We start from the raw sequence: 15,435 nt of genomic DNA, 5'->3' as shown, positions 1-15,435 counted from the left end.
GCTCATGTGCTTGAGTGCTTGGTCCCCAGTAGGTGGACTATCAGGAAGGGTTAGGAGCTGTGGCTTGATGGAAGGTTGTGTCACTGGAGAGGAGCGTTGATGAAGCCCATGCCATTCCCAGCTAGTGCTCTCTCTCTTCCTTGTTGTTCTGTCCCAACAACATGTGAGCTCTTAGCTATTGCTCAGCCTGCCTGCTGCCCTAATGTGTGGTGATATTTTATTTGTGCTGAAATGTGATTTTATTTGTATGTTAATACATAAAGTTATCTGGGAGCCAGAGCTAATAGCAAGTCATAGAAGAAGCCGATGGTGGTGGTACACGCCTTTAATCCGATCACATGGCAGGCAGAGTTTGTGTGTTCTAGGACATAGCCAGCATGGAGACACATGCCTTTAATCTCAATACAAACTATAGAAGACCTGGAGGTCTGTATAGACAGGCAGTGACGAGGAGGTCATGTGGTTGGGTTTACAACCAATGAGAAGGCAAAACAGAAAGTCAATAAAAAGACAGATACACAGGAAGTAGCTCTCTCTCAGGGGAAGAATGGCAGCGACAGAAGATGGTAAGAAGGTGGTTTTAGTCTCAGCTCTTAGCTATCGCTCTGACCTCTTGGGCTTTTAACTCTGCATTTGGCTCTGTGTTTCTTATTTAATAAGACCGTTACATCTACACTAATGCCCACCATGACAGTCATGGACTCAACCCCTCCAGAACCATGAGCCCCACAATATATTCTGTCTTTTATCAGCTGCCTTGGTCATGGTATTTTGCCATAGCAATGGAAAAATCACCCATATAGCTGCTAACTGAATATATGAAGAAATACTCTCTTGTGCACTTTAAATGGGTTCACTGCTGGACAAATGGACCTGTCTTGACAACTAAAAAGTGGAGCCACTCCATCCCCGAGACCTTCCTTCAGTTGATGTGGCTTCCCAGGAACCTGCTGTATTTGTCCCCAAACCTGCTAAGCCAGTTGTACTTGCTGGCAAGACTCTGTGATTTAAGTATCCAGTGGGATCCAGGTCAAGTAACTCAGAAGGGCCTCAGAGGTAGGTTGCTAGGAAACCTCCCCGAATGATGTGAGACCTCGGAAAATCACTACAAGGCCTCAGAGTTCTTTAGAAGTGTCTCAATTTTATGCACTTAAAACAACAGCCTGGAAATTACAGTGTACTTCAGGTGTGGTTAGTGCAAGGATGACTTGGGACATCTGTCAGCTGACCCGGATCTCAACCTGGGAACAACCTAACTATCTGCTGGTGCTGTTGACACTGGCCTGAGGATCTGTGGGTCTGGACCAAAGGGTGAGGGGGCTTAGGTCGAAAGATCCAGAAGGCAGACTGCCAAACCCCGGTCCTTCCCTCTCAAAGCCCATGTGTCTTGGGCCAAGGTTCCACGCTGGCCCTCAACCGGAGCCCTTACCTGTGCATCTTAGCAGCGTCTCTTTGAGTTCACGCTTCTCTCTGCGCAGCCGAGCCAGGTGCCCCCGGATTTCCTCCTTCTTCCTCTCCAGCCTTTCCTTCTCCTCCGTGTACCGCTTCACCTCAGCCTCTGTCCGGTTCTTCCCAAGTTTGATCTCTACAGACCCAGACAGGGAAAGGCTTGCATCAGCAGGGATGGATGGTGAGGGCCGGACCTAAGCCCACTTCTTAGACTTAGATAGAACCTAGGGCGTGACAGAACACCCGTGCTGATGCTGGCCAGCAGAGATGGGGAAGAAAGTTGGTCCCTCGCTTTTTTTTTGGCTATGTTCTGGGGCAGGTTCCTTCGCCTCCTTTACCTCTTTTAACCTGTCTCCTCAAATGAAAGGGAGGTAACATCACCACACCATGTCTAAAATGTTAAGCCCGTGTCTAGTCCACATACCTGCACTGGTCACCCTCAGCTTGTCCTTCACAGGTGGGCTGGCACTGGTGGGGGTAGAAGCCATGGTGTCAGGGCAGTTGGCAGGGAAGGAGATTCTCTGCTGCTCGGCCTGCAGTTTAACTGTGGTGATTCTCAAGGTAGGCTCCGTGGGCTCCGAGGACTCCTGACTCTCTAGCTGCCTCTGTGCCAAGAGAAGTCACACTCCATGACTACACACTCCATGACTACAGGGCATGGCGGGGTGGCTGGGCACCTGTAGATGGGATGGCCTGTACCTGCTGTTCCTCTAGGCTTTCTGGAGCCCCTGCGTGTGGCTCATCTGGGGTGGGGCCTGGACCTGGGTCTACTGTGAGGGTCTCAGCTAGGTCATCCAGCTGTGGTAATGCTGGAAGAGAGGCCAGTGCCGGTACCCCACTGGGGCTGTGCAGGAAGGACTTGACAGGCGTGAGGTCCAGGTACACTCGGTCAAGCTCACTCTCGCTGTTAGCATCTACAGCAGGGGTGACTTCCTCGGCAGGCTCTACCTATGGAGGGAAAAAGTCAGGGGGTATTTTATTGCCTTGTTCCCTTGGCTGTAAGGGACCTGACCTCAGGGCTCCTGTCCCCACCCACGCTGGAGGAGTAGCCCCTCCCTTCCAGAGGAACCCTGGGTGGGATGGCAGAGTCCAAAGGCAGAAGACCCGGGACACAGCACTCTGTAAAGAGGAAAGTATCAAGGTCTTTCTATTGGCGGGGTGGGGTGGGATGGGATGGGGTGGGGTGGGGTGGGGCGGTTGGGGGGGTGGGTGAGGTGGGGGGGAGCATTAAGATTGAGGGAGCGAAGCTGCCAACCATGCGACAACTTTTTGGTTCCGGAACCAGGACCTTGCCACCACATGCTCAGCCCACCTCAGCTATTGGTAGGGCCCTTGAAGGCTGATGGCGTCACTGCACCCACACGACACTACCCACCATCTACTCTCTACCCCTAGCCCTGACCAGAGCAAATAACCAGGTGTTTCTTCTAGATAGGTATCCAAGTTAGACCACGCAACCCCTTGCACAAAAGCTGAGTGGCCTGCATTGGTGGCCCTGTAGGTGACCTGGGAGCTGCTCATCTCAGGAATAGTCTGACCCCCTGTGGCAGAGGTTTGGCTGAAGGACCCGGCTGTCCATGCCACTGCCGAGTGCTTACCACTGCCGTCAGCTCCGACATCTCGACGTCATCGTACAGCTCTTCTGGGCAGTCCCGGCTAGGCAGGCCGTCAATGTATGTGTTGGGCTCTGAGAACTTTCTCTGCATCAGTCTGGAAGACATACATGGGTGCATGAAGCTTCTAGGACCCTGTAGAATCCCACCAGCCTCAAAGAATGTAGAATAAAGGCCCTTGGCTACACAGAGACCTGAGATAAATGCCTACCTCCCGCAGCTAGAGACATCTCCCTTTCTTTGTTCTAGGACTCTTGGGTCTAGATTTCCCCTCCAGAGGAAGCAAACTGCTCTACCCCAAGTCCCCCAGACTCCTATGGTCGTCTTCTGCAGACTTTTCACTGTTATACATCCAACCTAGCACCAGCCCCAAGATCCCAGCACATTTCACGACCACAGTGCACCTGGGGCAGCTCAGACAAGATGCACCCCCATTTTGTATGTTAGGGAACAGGTCCGTTTCAGCAGCCAAGCTGGCTTCTGTCCAAACTGGCAGCACCTCCTTGTCCGAGACACCCCTGCCCAAGGCTGTCTGTCTGTGTGTAAAGGAGAAGTGCCTACCTCACCCTGCATGTCCCAGAATTACTGCAGACCCAGTGAGGAGTCCAGAGGGAGGGCAAGGGGAGTCAGGGAAGTCACCTACTCTGTCCTTGGGAGCTGGAGAGTAACCAGGGCTGTAGAAGATGGACCCCAGGGATCGCTCTCATCTGGGTCTCCCTGGGCTGTGCCAGGCAGCTCCCTGGGGCTGGGTCTCCCTGGGCTGTGCCATGCAGCTCCCCTTGGGCTGGGTCTCCCTGGGCTGTGCCAGGCAGCTCCCTGGGGCTGGGTCTCCCTGGGCTGTGCCAGGCAGCTCCCTGGGGCTGGGTCTCATCTGGGTCTCTGTGCTAAGCAGCTCCCTGGGCTGGGTCTCCCTTGGGCTGGGTCTCCCTGGGCTGTGCCAGGCAGCTCCCTGGGCTGCGTCTCCTGGGGCTGGGTCTCCTGGGCTGTGCCAGGCAGCTCCCTGGGGCTCACTCTCATCTGGGTCTCTGTGCTAAGCAGCTCCCCTTGGGCTGGGTCTCCCTGGGGCTGGGTCTCCCTGGGCTGTGCCAGGCAGCTCCCTGGGGCTCGCTCTCATCTGGGTCTCTGTGCTAAGCAGCTCTCATCTTCCTCCTTTGCACCTCCTTAATGCAGGACCAAGCAGGACTCAACTGACCCCATGCTGTTGGTGGCCACGCTGCCCTAGCTACCCACCAGGTCTGAAAGCAAGGCTGGATGGGAAGACATGCAAGGAAAGGCCTCTTCTTACTCACAAGAGAGAGGTTTTGGCCGCACTCACAATACAGGAAACCCTTTCAGCATCCACATAATCATAGGTGAACTCTTCTGGGTCTGTCTTGGAGCCTGACTCTGAAAGCAGGAGCCCTAGCCAGTGGCCCATCTCCTCCGAGGACTTGGCCTAGAAGGACAGAGTCATGAATGCTATCCTCGCCAGTCTCTCCCCCTAGGCCAGAACAGCTCATTCCCATCCCTACCACCAAGCATGAGACAACCTGCGCAAGGCACCCCAGCACACCGTACCCCCTAGTGATGAACCCAAATAGCATTGCCTGGCAGTGAAACCATGGCTCCACTCAGTCTCCAGACATCAGTAGGGAGCATCACACACAATTTATAGACATGTGTTTCTAGAAGCTGATAACTACATTCTCAAGGTAAAACCATGAAAGATTATCAAGAGTTATAAACTGTTAGTAGTTGCTAAAAGTGTTGATTACTGAATGACTGTATACATTGTAGGTTGACTCTTTATTTCATAGACGGTCACTGTTCCTTTCATCGTCTTAACCCATGCACACAAGACCACTGAGACACTTCCTAAGAAACAGTGTTCAGTTTTATTTTTGTTTATGATATCAATAGTGTCAAGGAATCTGAAAAGCCTAATACAAAAGCAAGAAGCCATGTTAATTTTCCAACTCAATCCCAGCCAGTCTGTGTGTTTCCTTTTAGGGGACAATGCATCCTAATCAACTGCAGGCAGTGGACATTTCTACTCAAATGTCAATATTATTTTTGCAAAAGCCACAGGCTTATTTTCATGAGCAAAACTGGCTTCTTCTCTGTCATTATTCCACACAGTCCTGCCCCACCTCTAAAGCTGCAGTTAGAGAGCAAACTAGAATTTGGGTTGGTGTGACATTCATCCTCGCTGTCTGCTTGAGTGGATGTGGAAGTACGTAGAAGACACCCCTTGGGGCATGTCTGTGAGGATGTTTCCACAAAGGTTTAAACCAAGAGGGGGAAATGCCCCGAATGTGGAATGGACTGGCGTCCTGCACTGAATAAAAAGGAGAATACAAGCTGAGCACCAGCATTTGCCTGGTTCCTGGCTGTGGATGCCACATGACCAGCTGCCTCATACCTCTGCCATCATGCCGTCCCCTCTAGCATGGCATGAGTCAAATCAGTTTTTCCTCCTCTGAGTTTTCTGTCAGGCATTATTTACAGCCACCAGAAAAGGAAGACAGTTCATTTCCTTTCCCCATTTATTTCCTGTTGGAATTCTTCTTTTCAAAGGCATCTCGTAGGTCACTGCCCCCACACTGGGCAGGTTCAGGGGCTTCCTGGTGGCCTAGGTCACTGTCCCCACACTGGACAGGTGCAGGGACTTCCTGGTGGTCTAGGTCACTGTCCCCACACTGGGCAGGTACAGGGACTTCCTGGTGGTCTAGGTCACTGTCCCCACACTGGACAGGTACAGGGGCTTCCTGGTGGTCTAGGTCACTGCCCCACACTGGACAGGTACAGGGGCTTCCTGGTGGTCTAGGTCACTGTCCCCACACTGGACAGGTACAGGGGCTTCCTGGTGGTCTTATTTTTGTCCTTTCTTGTCCCCTTTCCATCTACACTTCCCCTCAAATAGTAGCATCTTAACATCCCATTTCGATCATGTCATCTCTCCTGAAACACCCCCCACCCCAGGAGCTCCCAAGGTCTTAGGATCCAAGCTCTGCCCCCTTTCCCAGCCTCGTCCTACACCCAGCCAACATTCATGGTGCCCTTCTCCTTGCTTGAAACTGTAACTAAACAACTAATCATGTAGCCAGATGTCACCACACTACCAAACTAGAAAATAAGTTCTGAGGGCAGAGACCAGTTTTCTCTGTCATCCAATGAGTGGCTGTGGGCTGGTGGGCAAATGAGCATGTCTCCATGCAGTCATTGTTGGTATAGACGATCCAGCCACCAGAGGGCAGCATTGAAGCAGACTTTGGAAGACCACGGGATCAAGGGCTCCGTGGACAAGTGCTTACTTGTGTGCAAGGAACTCGTCCTGCCTGTGGGGCTCCTAGCAAGCTTGCATGATGTCATCTTTTGTTTTTGTAACTGTAACAGTGCATGAAACCAAGGCAGGGAGAGGCCAGAATACAACTGTATCACAGAGCAAGTCCAGATCCCAGATAAATCCTCACAGCCCTCATTTTTGTGGACTGGGCCCCTGGGTTCTCCTGGCTGGCGGCATACAAAGTAAGTAGCATTCCTTTGAGTTTCAGAGGCCTCTCTGGCAACTGTGGGTACTGAAAGTACTCCCCGACTGCCCTAAGTGCAGGAAGCTGCCCATGGTCCCACCACTGTAACAAAGTCACCCACCTAGAGGTCTGAATAGGAATGGACATTTAAAAAAATGCAAACAATTGCAGATAGTGGAGGTAAACATAACATGAAGCCACACTGATTCTGTCTCAGTGGGATCATGGTCCTCAGTATTCCAGTCGACAGCTGAGACTGCCCGCCCTTGGCTGTCCTGCCTGCCTGCGCCACAGTCAGTGTACCTCAAGCTTGGCCAGCTCCTCGCCATTGTGGAGGATGCGGAAGGAATACAGGTGGTCCGGGCTGGGGTCTGGAACTACTTCACAGCCCAGCAAGCTGAGGGGCTGCTGGGCACCTTGTTCCGGTTCCGGTCCTGGTAGAAGTGCAGGTGGCTGTCTCTAACGAAACACCAACGTGACTTCCACTGGCTGTTCACCAGCACATTCAGGTAGCCTGCAGAAGGACGTGCAGACAGGAGGAAGAGGCCATTGGTGGGGATGCGTCTAAAGAGGACACTTCAACAGGGAAGTGGCTGCAGGGGACCTAGAAAACCAGTGTCTAGGGAAGGTACCATCATCGGGCCTCTTTGAGGACCACCTGTTTTAGAACCTGTGGCATCATCATTGAAGCTGTGAGTCTCAGAGCACGTTATTTTCTTCCTTTGGGCGAATAGGCCCGCCAAGGTAAGGCAGTACAGCTGTCCTGATTCTTGGCAAAATTATGACCAGAGGAATGTGGGATTTGTCCTTCATTATAGGACTGGGGAGTCGATGCAGAAGATACAGGCTCCCTGACCAGACCTCGTCTCCAGGCCTCCCTGTGTTCCAACAGGCAACCTTCCTTCCAGTACTCAGGCCAAATCTCCTGGCCGCAGAATCTGCTGCCGCCTCTGAAGCCTCGGGTCCCTCAGCTCCCTGATACATTGTCCAGACTCCACCCACAGTGCCCAACCCTCCTCTTTTCTCCTGAGCAGGTGTGCCATGCCCTCTCTAGCCCTGACTCAGTCTACCTTCAGTTAGAAAGTCTAGGGCCCAGTGCAGCAAACTCTGCTGACCTCCTCCACTGGACACACCTGCCTCCGTAGGAACTGCACCAGCTCCTCTGCCGAACCCAGGTCTGCAGCCTTGAGCCTTCTGACCAGGGACCCCGCTCCCCTGTAGTGCACAGAAGCTACCAGAAGCAGGGTGCACCCAGGATGCCTGCACGGATGTGTTCAGCTTCTCAAGGGGAGAGCAGCCCCCCCCCTGATGAAGGTTAATGAGCCGCCATCACACACCGATGCACCCTTGTCCTCGAGGCAACAGAGATGAGGAGAATCTGGCTTCTAGGCCTTCCCCACACCCATGTGTGACAAGTTGTCTTCTCTCCAAGCCTCACCTCAAATACACAGTCTTATGAAATAGGTCTTCTCCATTCTGAGTGGCTGGCAGCTGCTCTGGGCCGTAGCCAGGTGAGCAGGAGGAGCTGAGGGTAGACAGCCACCCTCCAGCCCCACCCCCAGTTGGTCACACGGTGGGTAGCGGGGGTCATGTGTATCTCTATACCACAATATGGAAGACAGACTAGAACCTGAGCGCTAAGCTGATGCTACTGCCGCCATTGTGGCCCTCTAAAGAGTAAGAAATTTAGGTCAAGTGTATGAAGGGTGAGTCCCGAGCCCCTGGTCCTCACCACCATGTCCCCAGCCAGAGGGAGAAGAGTACGTGTGAATGAAACAGTTCCAGAGATGATCTGGTCACATGGCGGACAGTGACACACTGGGACCAGGCTCCCAGGCTGTGCACTGTCTCCAAGGCTGCAGTGACAGGACCAGGCTTCTCCCCAACCTGGGCAGCAGAATGCTCCAGAGGAAAGGCCTTGTCTTCCACCCAGCTGGCCTCCAGGCCTCAAGCAATAAGAGAAGTGGGGTCTCACGAAAGAGCCCAGGAGTGGGACAGAGAAAAAGACCCAGAGGTGAGCAGTAATGGCCTCCAAGCCCCAGAGGGGGCTGCAGCCAGAAGCCCCAGGCTGGGAATTCAGATATTCCACACCAGGATAATTTTTAGGCCTGGCCTGTCTCCCTCTTGACCTCAGCTTCTTCAATTATGAGTGAGAGCAGGAGAGATAACCCGTGAGACCCTACCAGATCCCACACCTGCCCTCTGAACCTGCCACTTGGCTTCCCCAGCAGGTCTCACCTGTCCCTAACTCAGAGGGTTTTCTCCAGTTCTCAGGCAGGTAAACCTGCTTAGCTCCCACCTCCCTCCTCCCTCCAAGGTCAGATCCATGAAGTCATCTCTGGTCCCAGGGCAAGAAAGGTTCTTCATGCCCCAAATCCTGACTATGAAGATGGTCCCATGTGTATTCAGGTGAAGGACTGTGCCTTCCACCCACCTGCTCTGACACTGCCTGCCGTACCCACACCACAGAGCAAAAAAATTGTGTGCTTAAGAGAACACCAAGATGGTACCAGCCACTTACACTTCACTTCCTCAAGGGACCCAACACTGCAGCAGGACAGAACCTGGTAAAGCATAAGGAACAACCCAGGGGAGACAAACCCAAACCCCAGCTTTGTGTGCTCTCCAGCATCCTCGGCCTTCTCGGCGTGGGTTCACCTTCTAAGACAGGTGCTACACAGTGAAGAAGCCCAGGGCCCTGGTGGTCGCCACGGGTCTTACTAGATGTCTCAAGGGATCTTTCTGGGGGCTCCAGTGAGGTAGATTTCTTCCTGCCCAGGTTCATTAGGTTGCTCAGTTTGAGGCCGGCAGAACATTTCTTCTTGACTGTTAGGATGAGAGAGAAAGCAATCAGTGCTGGACACAGCCTGCCCACATGCAAACCCATCCCCACTCCCTGCTCATCCCTCTCAGCCTACACACACTCATGTGCACACACATGCACATATACATCTTCCCCACACGAGGATCGGCAGGCCAAGTCAGCTATTCCCAAAGTCATGCACTCATGGAGATACACAGGCATCTCAGTGTAGATGAACACTGGGAATCTTTATAGATGGTGTGGCCTCAAAGAGATTTGAAACAGGACCGGAAAAGAAGAGCTGGAAGGATGTCTCTCCCCCAGCCTGTGGCAAAACTTAACTTTGGTTTGGTCCTCTCTCCTTTTGTTCTGTTGGGGGCTATGTTAGAATCAGCTACCCCCCAAACAATTAGGGTTGAGCCAGACAGCCAGGCCTCAAACCCTGACTACTGTGGCCCTCTCACCCAGGAGGTAGAGGGCCATAGCCTGGTTACCGTCTTTGGTCTCTGGGACCTCAGGGTGGCTATCAGTGGAGCTCCCGTATTCCGAAGCTGACACATACTTCTCAGCTATATCTGGCTGTGGACAACAAAGAGACAGACAGGAATCACTGCTAGGAATAGGTATCCCGAGAACTAAAATTTAAAGGGAATTGTGGCTCTTGTGAGTATGTTAGAGACCACCCAACCAAACTTCTACCAGCCAGTATTGAGGTCACTGGTAGGACACTGGCCCAGCTTCCTTTGGGGGGCTCTCTAGGGCACCTACCATCACCCTCCTTCCTAAGACCCACATTCCACCATCCTCAGAGTACCTCCCCTGCCATCCTGTTTGCAAGCACTCCAAATGGCTGTTGGACCTGATATGACAGTGGCCATGGCCAGTGGGAAACTGCATCTGCAGGGAGGACCCTTGTCCTCACCCAGTGGGAAGGGAGCCTGCAGGGAGGACCCTCGTCCTCACCCAGGGGGAAGGGAGCCCAGACTCATTCCTGTTGGCAGCCAAACAAGGAGTGAGACCCTAAAGATGCCTCTTGCTGAGCTGGAGGGGCTTTCCATGTGGCCTTCAGCCTTCCAGAGAATAAAGGGTCTCCCTCCTCTTCCTCCTTCTCCTCGCTTAAGCGCTCCATGTGCCTTTCTGCTCTGTCAGTGCTAGGGACTCAAGATGAGACAGCCATGCCCTTGTGACTGCTGTGTGCTTCCTGCCTGTTGGGACTAGGAAGGGTGACCCGCAGGTGACACACTTAGTCCAACTTCCTTGATCCTTAAAACCAAAGCTTCCCAGAGCACTGTGCAAGGCAGCCCTGGAGCCGCTGGCTGGAGCCGCAATGGGATGGCTCCACCTGGAGGCTGGGGACTAAGGGTGGGGGTGGGGAGTGAGCCTCAGCCTCGCAAAATAAATCTCCAGCTTAAGAATACAGAGTGATTTGCAACAACCAAGTTGCAAGATCGGTGTAGACTCCATCGACAGATGATAAAAGAAAATGCATCCTATAAATACAATGGAGTTTTATTCAACCGCGAAGAAGAGTGAAATCACATCACTTACAGAAAAAAAAAAATGAATGCAACTGGAGATTGTCACATGGAAGAAAATAGGTCAGACTCAAAAAGACAAATGCTGCATGGGCCCCTCAGTTCTATACAGATAGATAAAATAATTTATATGTGATATACAAATGGCATCGGTACTGTGGGGAGAGGGGAGCCAGGGGCACCAGCGGATGGAGATCTGTGACACACTTGTGTGAAAATGTCCTTTGAAACCCATCACTGTGTGCAATGAACTTAGCCCACTAACGTTTTATATAAAAAAGGAACACAGGGCAAAGTGATTTTTGTTTCAATAATGTTTCCTCCTTAAGCAAGACAAGGTCTATAAGCGTTTCATCCATTTTCCTGCCAAGCTCACTTCCTGCTCTTATCCAACAAGCATTGTGTGTTTCTTATTAATTGGGCTGCGATACAAGAGTGAAGAACAAGACTTTCGATTTGACACTCTGGATTTTCACTAAGAAGACAGAGAACTGGACCTCCCCTCTGGGCAGGGTGGAGCCTTACTTTCTGACAGTTCAAGCGCTGGACATCTGGTGTGTACTGGTTTCCCTCTGAGGTTCCTTCGTAAGGCAGGCCACTCACCTCCTGGATGACCTGGGTTGAAGAAGCACTGTGAACAGAGGCCACTGTCCTTGCATGGCCCTGCTGCCCCGCCCTCGTGGCAGGGAGCACAGACCCTCCAAGAACAGACGCACCTGTGCCCGTTGCAGCCCACAAGTGTTCCGGGGACACAGCTGCCCACTCACACACTCCCTGTAGGAACCCCTAATCTGGGGGTGTGCCAGGGGCCTCTCCATCCCTGGACACCATGAGCCCCCTTTCTGCCACCATGAGGGCTGGGTTCTGTCTTGCTGTGAGTGTCATGAATGGTGAGAGTACACTTGTTGATGCTTCCCTCCTTCCAGGACTGTGGTCTCCACACCATTTGGAAGCAGGCTTGCATACTACTTGGATCTGATGTAAACTCTGCACACTTGCTGGCCAGGGGCCGCCAGTCATGGGCCACCTCACCTCTTCTAGAAGAGACCTGATTAACTGGTATTTGGTGTCTTGCCTGTGGATACTCAGGTCAGAGGTGGCCCTGACCTCACTAATTCCAGAAACCCTTTGGAAGTAGGAAGAGCAGTTTCAAGCGCTCTCCGTTTTTGGTCTCTCCCTACAACCATTTGTAGAAGTGAGTTTGAAATCAGAGGCGGCAAAGGACAGCAGGAAGCACAGCCCTGGGGAAGAGGAGGCAAGGCGTCTCTTCCTTCCCAGTCTGCCCCCAGCTAGGAGCGCAGAACCATGAAGGATACCAACATTTCCTAGGAGGAAGGCAGGGCCTGGAATCAGCCGCCTAGCTATGCGACCCCAGTCTGGTCTCAGTCACTGCGTCTATAACATTAGGCACCGTAGCTGTGAGGACTCCGTGTGAGGTACTGAACACAGGACAGGCACCTTCATTCCTGTCCTTATTAGCTTAGACAAGAACACATGGAGGTCCTGCCTAGGAGGGAGGTGACCATCCTGCCATGTTGCAGGCAGGGGCAGCTTCCCGAAGCCAGGCCACCTCTGCGCCTATCTGCACGGAGGACACAGAGCTGGTGTCTTCTGCACAGTGCTCTTGTGTTTGAAGCTTCCAACAGGAGCTGAGGGGACCAAGGAGAGAGGGTGAGGGTCTGGGGAAGGATAGGCAGGTCTGAGCAGATAGAGGAACACTCCTGGGAACTGGACATAGGAACAGTGTGCACATGCATATTCCTGTATAAGCACATGCTCATAACCATGTGTGCATGTGTGCAGTGTCTGTGTAGGCCAGTGTGCATGTACGCTCACGTGTGAGTGAACTTATGAGTATGAGGATGGACAGGACTGACAGAAACCAAAAGGGAGAGCTGGGCAAGAGAAATAAGTTCAACCAGCAACTCAGCCCTGGGTCCCAGGAACACTGAAGACCCAGACCAGCCCCTTGCATTCTCTGGGCCTCAGCTGGCCAAGGGTCCTGTACTTGGTATACACTAGGTCCAGTGCTGAGCATTCTGCATGTATTAAAAAACCAACTTAAGATCACTTCACACACACACACACACACACACACACACACACACACACACACACACAAAATGCGCGCGCGCGAGTGCCAGATTTTTCTTTCCAGAGTCAAATAATGGCTCAGGAATGCTCCGGATCCTCCAAACTGCACATCTGTCTGTATAGAGGCCCCTCTGTTCTACATGACAGTCTATAACCACCTGAAAATTCTTCAGAAGGGACTGAAGTACCTGTCAGTTCCTCCTAGGATACTGGCTTGGCCAGACATCTCAAAACATTTAGTGGTTTCACAAAAACAGCTTGTCAACTGAGCTGTGCTGGCACATGGCTTTAATACCAGCACTCTGGAAGGTAGAGTCAGGTGGAACTCTGTGAGTTCGAGACCAACCTGGTCTACAGAGCGAGTTCTAGGACAGCCAAGGCTTTACAAAACAAAACAAAACCATGTGGAGGTCTGGTGCACTCCGCTTACCCGAAGCCACTGCTCAGCTTGGTCCTTGCTCTGCAGCCCCAGCACAATCACGTCGGCGTTCATCGGCGTGATCTTCAGCTTGTGCTCTTTCTTCCGCACCTGTTTCTCCTTGTGCACAACACTGCTGCCCAGCAAGTTCACATCCAGCTGAGGGCTGTGATCTTTGGATGATTTGTAACACTGGAAGAAAATAAAAGAGGCTGCTTTGCTGAGGTAGAGGGGTGGATTCTGCAAAGGAGGGGCCCCTGAACACTGAAATGCCCCCCTGGCCTACATGAGCCTGACCATATCCCCAAGCCATAGGGCTGGATACCCTAAGGCAGGCCTTACCCTCCATCAGACTCTCTCTTCTCTCTTCTTCAAGCCTCCTTCTCCCCAACTTTGACTAGGGATGGTCCAGGACCTGAATCACCCAAATAGTTCTACATTGCTCTGGCCTTGGAGAAGGGGATCCTCAAATACAGCACACGCCACTTAGTGATGTGCTGCTCACTGGTGGGTTACAGCGACACACAGTGGCTTCATAAAATCACTTCCTTTAATGACACAGTTGTCCTAGCTTGTGTAAGAACCTGTGGTCCTCACACAGTAATGACATCACCTGAGGACACGCTTCTCAGAATGTGTCACCCCACTAAGTGACATAGGACTCTCTGTCCCCTGTAGACAGAACTCACTTCTCCACAGTGGGACAAGCTACTCTTTCTCTACCTTTCTGCATGTCTTAGCTTCCCCAGCAAAAGACCCCTTGGGCATGAAAATCAATCTTATGGTCTAACTTGCCAGATAACGGAACTTCAAAGGAAGGGACTATCTATCACCCTTTACTAGAGAAGACATGTTGCCCTTCAGTATCTCACTGTAAAATGAAGGTCCTCACAGGATAGCTAGCAAGACCACTCCAAAAAATATCTGGAGTGAGATGGACATATTGTGACCAGAGGGAAGGTGTTCATAAAGACCTCTTGAAACTTTAGGTCAGGACACAAAGCTGTCAATTCTGTTCTGTTTTTTGAGGTAAAGTCCTGCTATGATGCCCAGGCTGGCCTTGAGTTCTGAAACTCAAATAATCTTGCCCTATACTCCGGGGCAGCTGACCAACCACACCTAATTCAAAGCCGTGAATTTTTTATTTAAAATATCAGGAAATGGAACTATTGTCAGAGTTGAGTCTCTGGTTCCTCTGTGGGTTTTGACTTAGAATAGGTGGCGCTAAATCTTGTAGTTCTTGGGAGGATTCCAACAGTCCTCAGGTTGCTCAGACCAAAACAGTAGCCAGAACTGGAGCTGGAGCTGGAGCTGGCTGAGGGAGCCGCTGGGTTGGCACACCATCATATTAGAAGGACCAAGGGACAGAAAAAAAAAAGAAGAAAGGGGACACTGTGGTGGCAGATGTCTGTAATCTAAAAGAATAATGAGTTCAAGGCCTGCCTGGGTTACATGGTGAGACCCTGCCTCAAACCCCCTCCTAAAAATAAGCTGCAAGGGAGAGGATGAGCAACTTTCCTGCTTCAACAGCTTAATCTAAAACTACTAGATCTTCCTGATGCAGACAAAATGCATTCGTCTGCACCTGCAGAACTCTGCACACTGTCTTAAGTTAGGGAAAGGTTACACCTCCTGATGTCAAAGTCTCTACCCCAATGTCATATCGGGGAGCACCCCCTCTCCCACCCCTCCCCGGCCCCAGTAGAGAAGATGAGGACTGACCAAGAGCCTGGTGTCCCTGATCACACAGAGCTGCTTGGCCCACTGGCCCAGCCACTTCTTGCGCCACAGGAAGGCACAGATGCGGGCGTCGCGCATCAGCTCAATGCTAGCCTCGGGCGAAGGCCACTGGTACGGGGCTGCCTTGCCTTTACTGTTCTCCTCTTCATCATAGGACTCGTAGGAGCTGCTCACAGCCTCTCCATCCTCTGCAAGGAAGACCCACCCATCAGTCAGGGCCCAGCTGGGCAAGAGAATCCACACATAAGCAACACTTCAGAGGGTAGCAGGGAGG

General features: G+C 52.1%; 1 protein-coding gene across 1 annotated transcript in view; it reads right to left on the bottom strand.

Annotated features, from left to right (window-relative positions):
* The window catches only part of Afap1l2 (actin filament associated protein 1 like 2), a 99,662-nt gene that overhangs the window by 3,689 nt on the left and 80,538 nt on the right, over positions 1-15,435 (bottom strand). The window contains 12 exon segments of the mRNA XM_037205879.1: positions 1,430-1,585; positions 1,874-2,054; positions 2,149-2,397; positions 3,048-3,159; positions 4,352-4,497; positions 6,875-6,987; positions 6,990-7,085; positions 9,293-9,397; positions 9,869-9,953; positions 11,435-11,524; positions 13,434-13,613; positions 15,144-15,349. Coding sequence (XP_037061774.1) covers positions 1,430-1,585; positions 1,874-2,054; positions 2,149-2,397; positions 3,048-3,159; positions 4,352-4,497; positions 6,875-6,987; positions 6,990-7,085; positions 9,293-9,397; positions 9,869-9,953; positions 11,435-11,524; positions 13,434-13,613; positions 15,144-15,349 — 1,719 coding nt within the window.

The sequence above is a fragment of the Peromyscus leucopus genome, chromosome 1 (assembly GCF_004664715.2).
Source record: "Peromyscus leucopus breed LL Stock chromosome 1, UCI_PerLeu_2.1, whole genome shotgun sequence".
Classification (NCBI taxonomy): domain Eukaryota; kingdom Metazoa; phylum Chordata; class Mammalia; order Rodentia; family Cricetidae; genus Peromyscus; species Peromyscus leucopus.
Note: the sequence above shows the minus strand (reverse complement) of the source record. Positions and strands in the feature narration are given on the sequence as shown.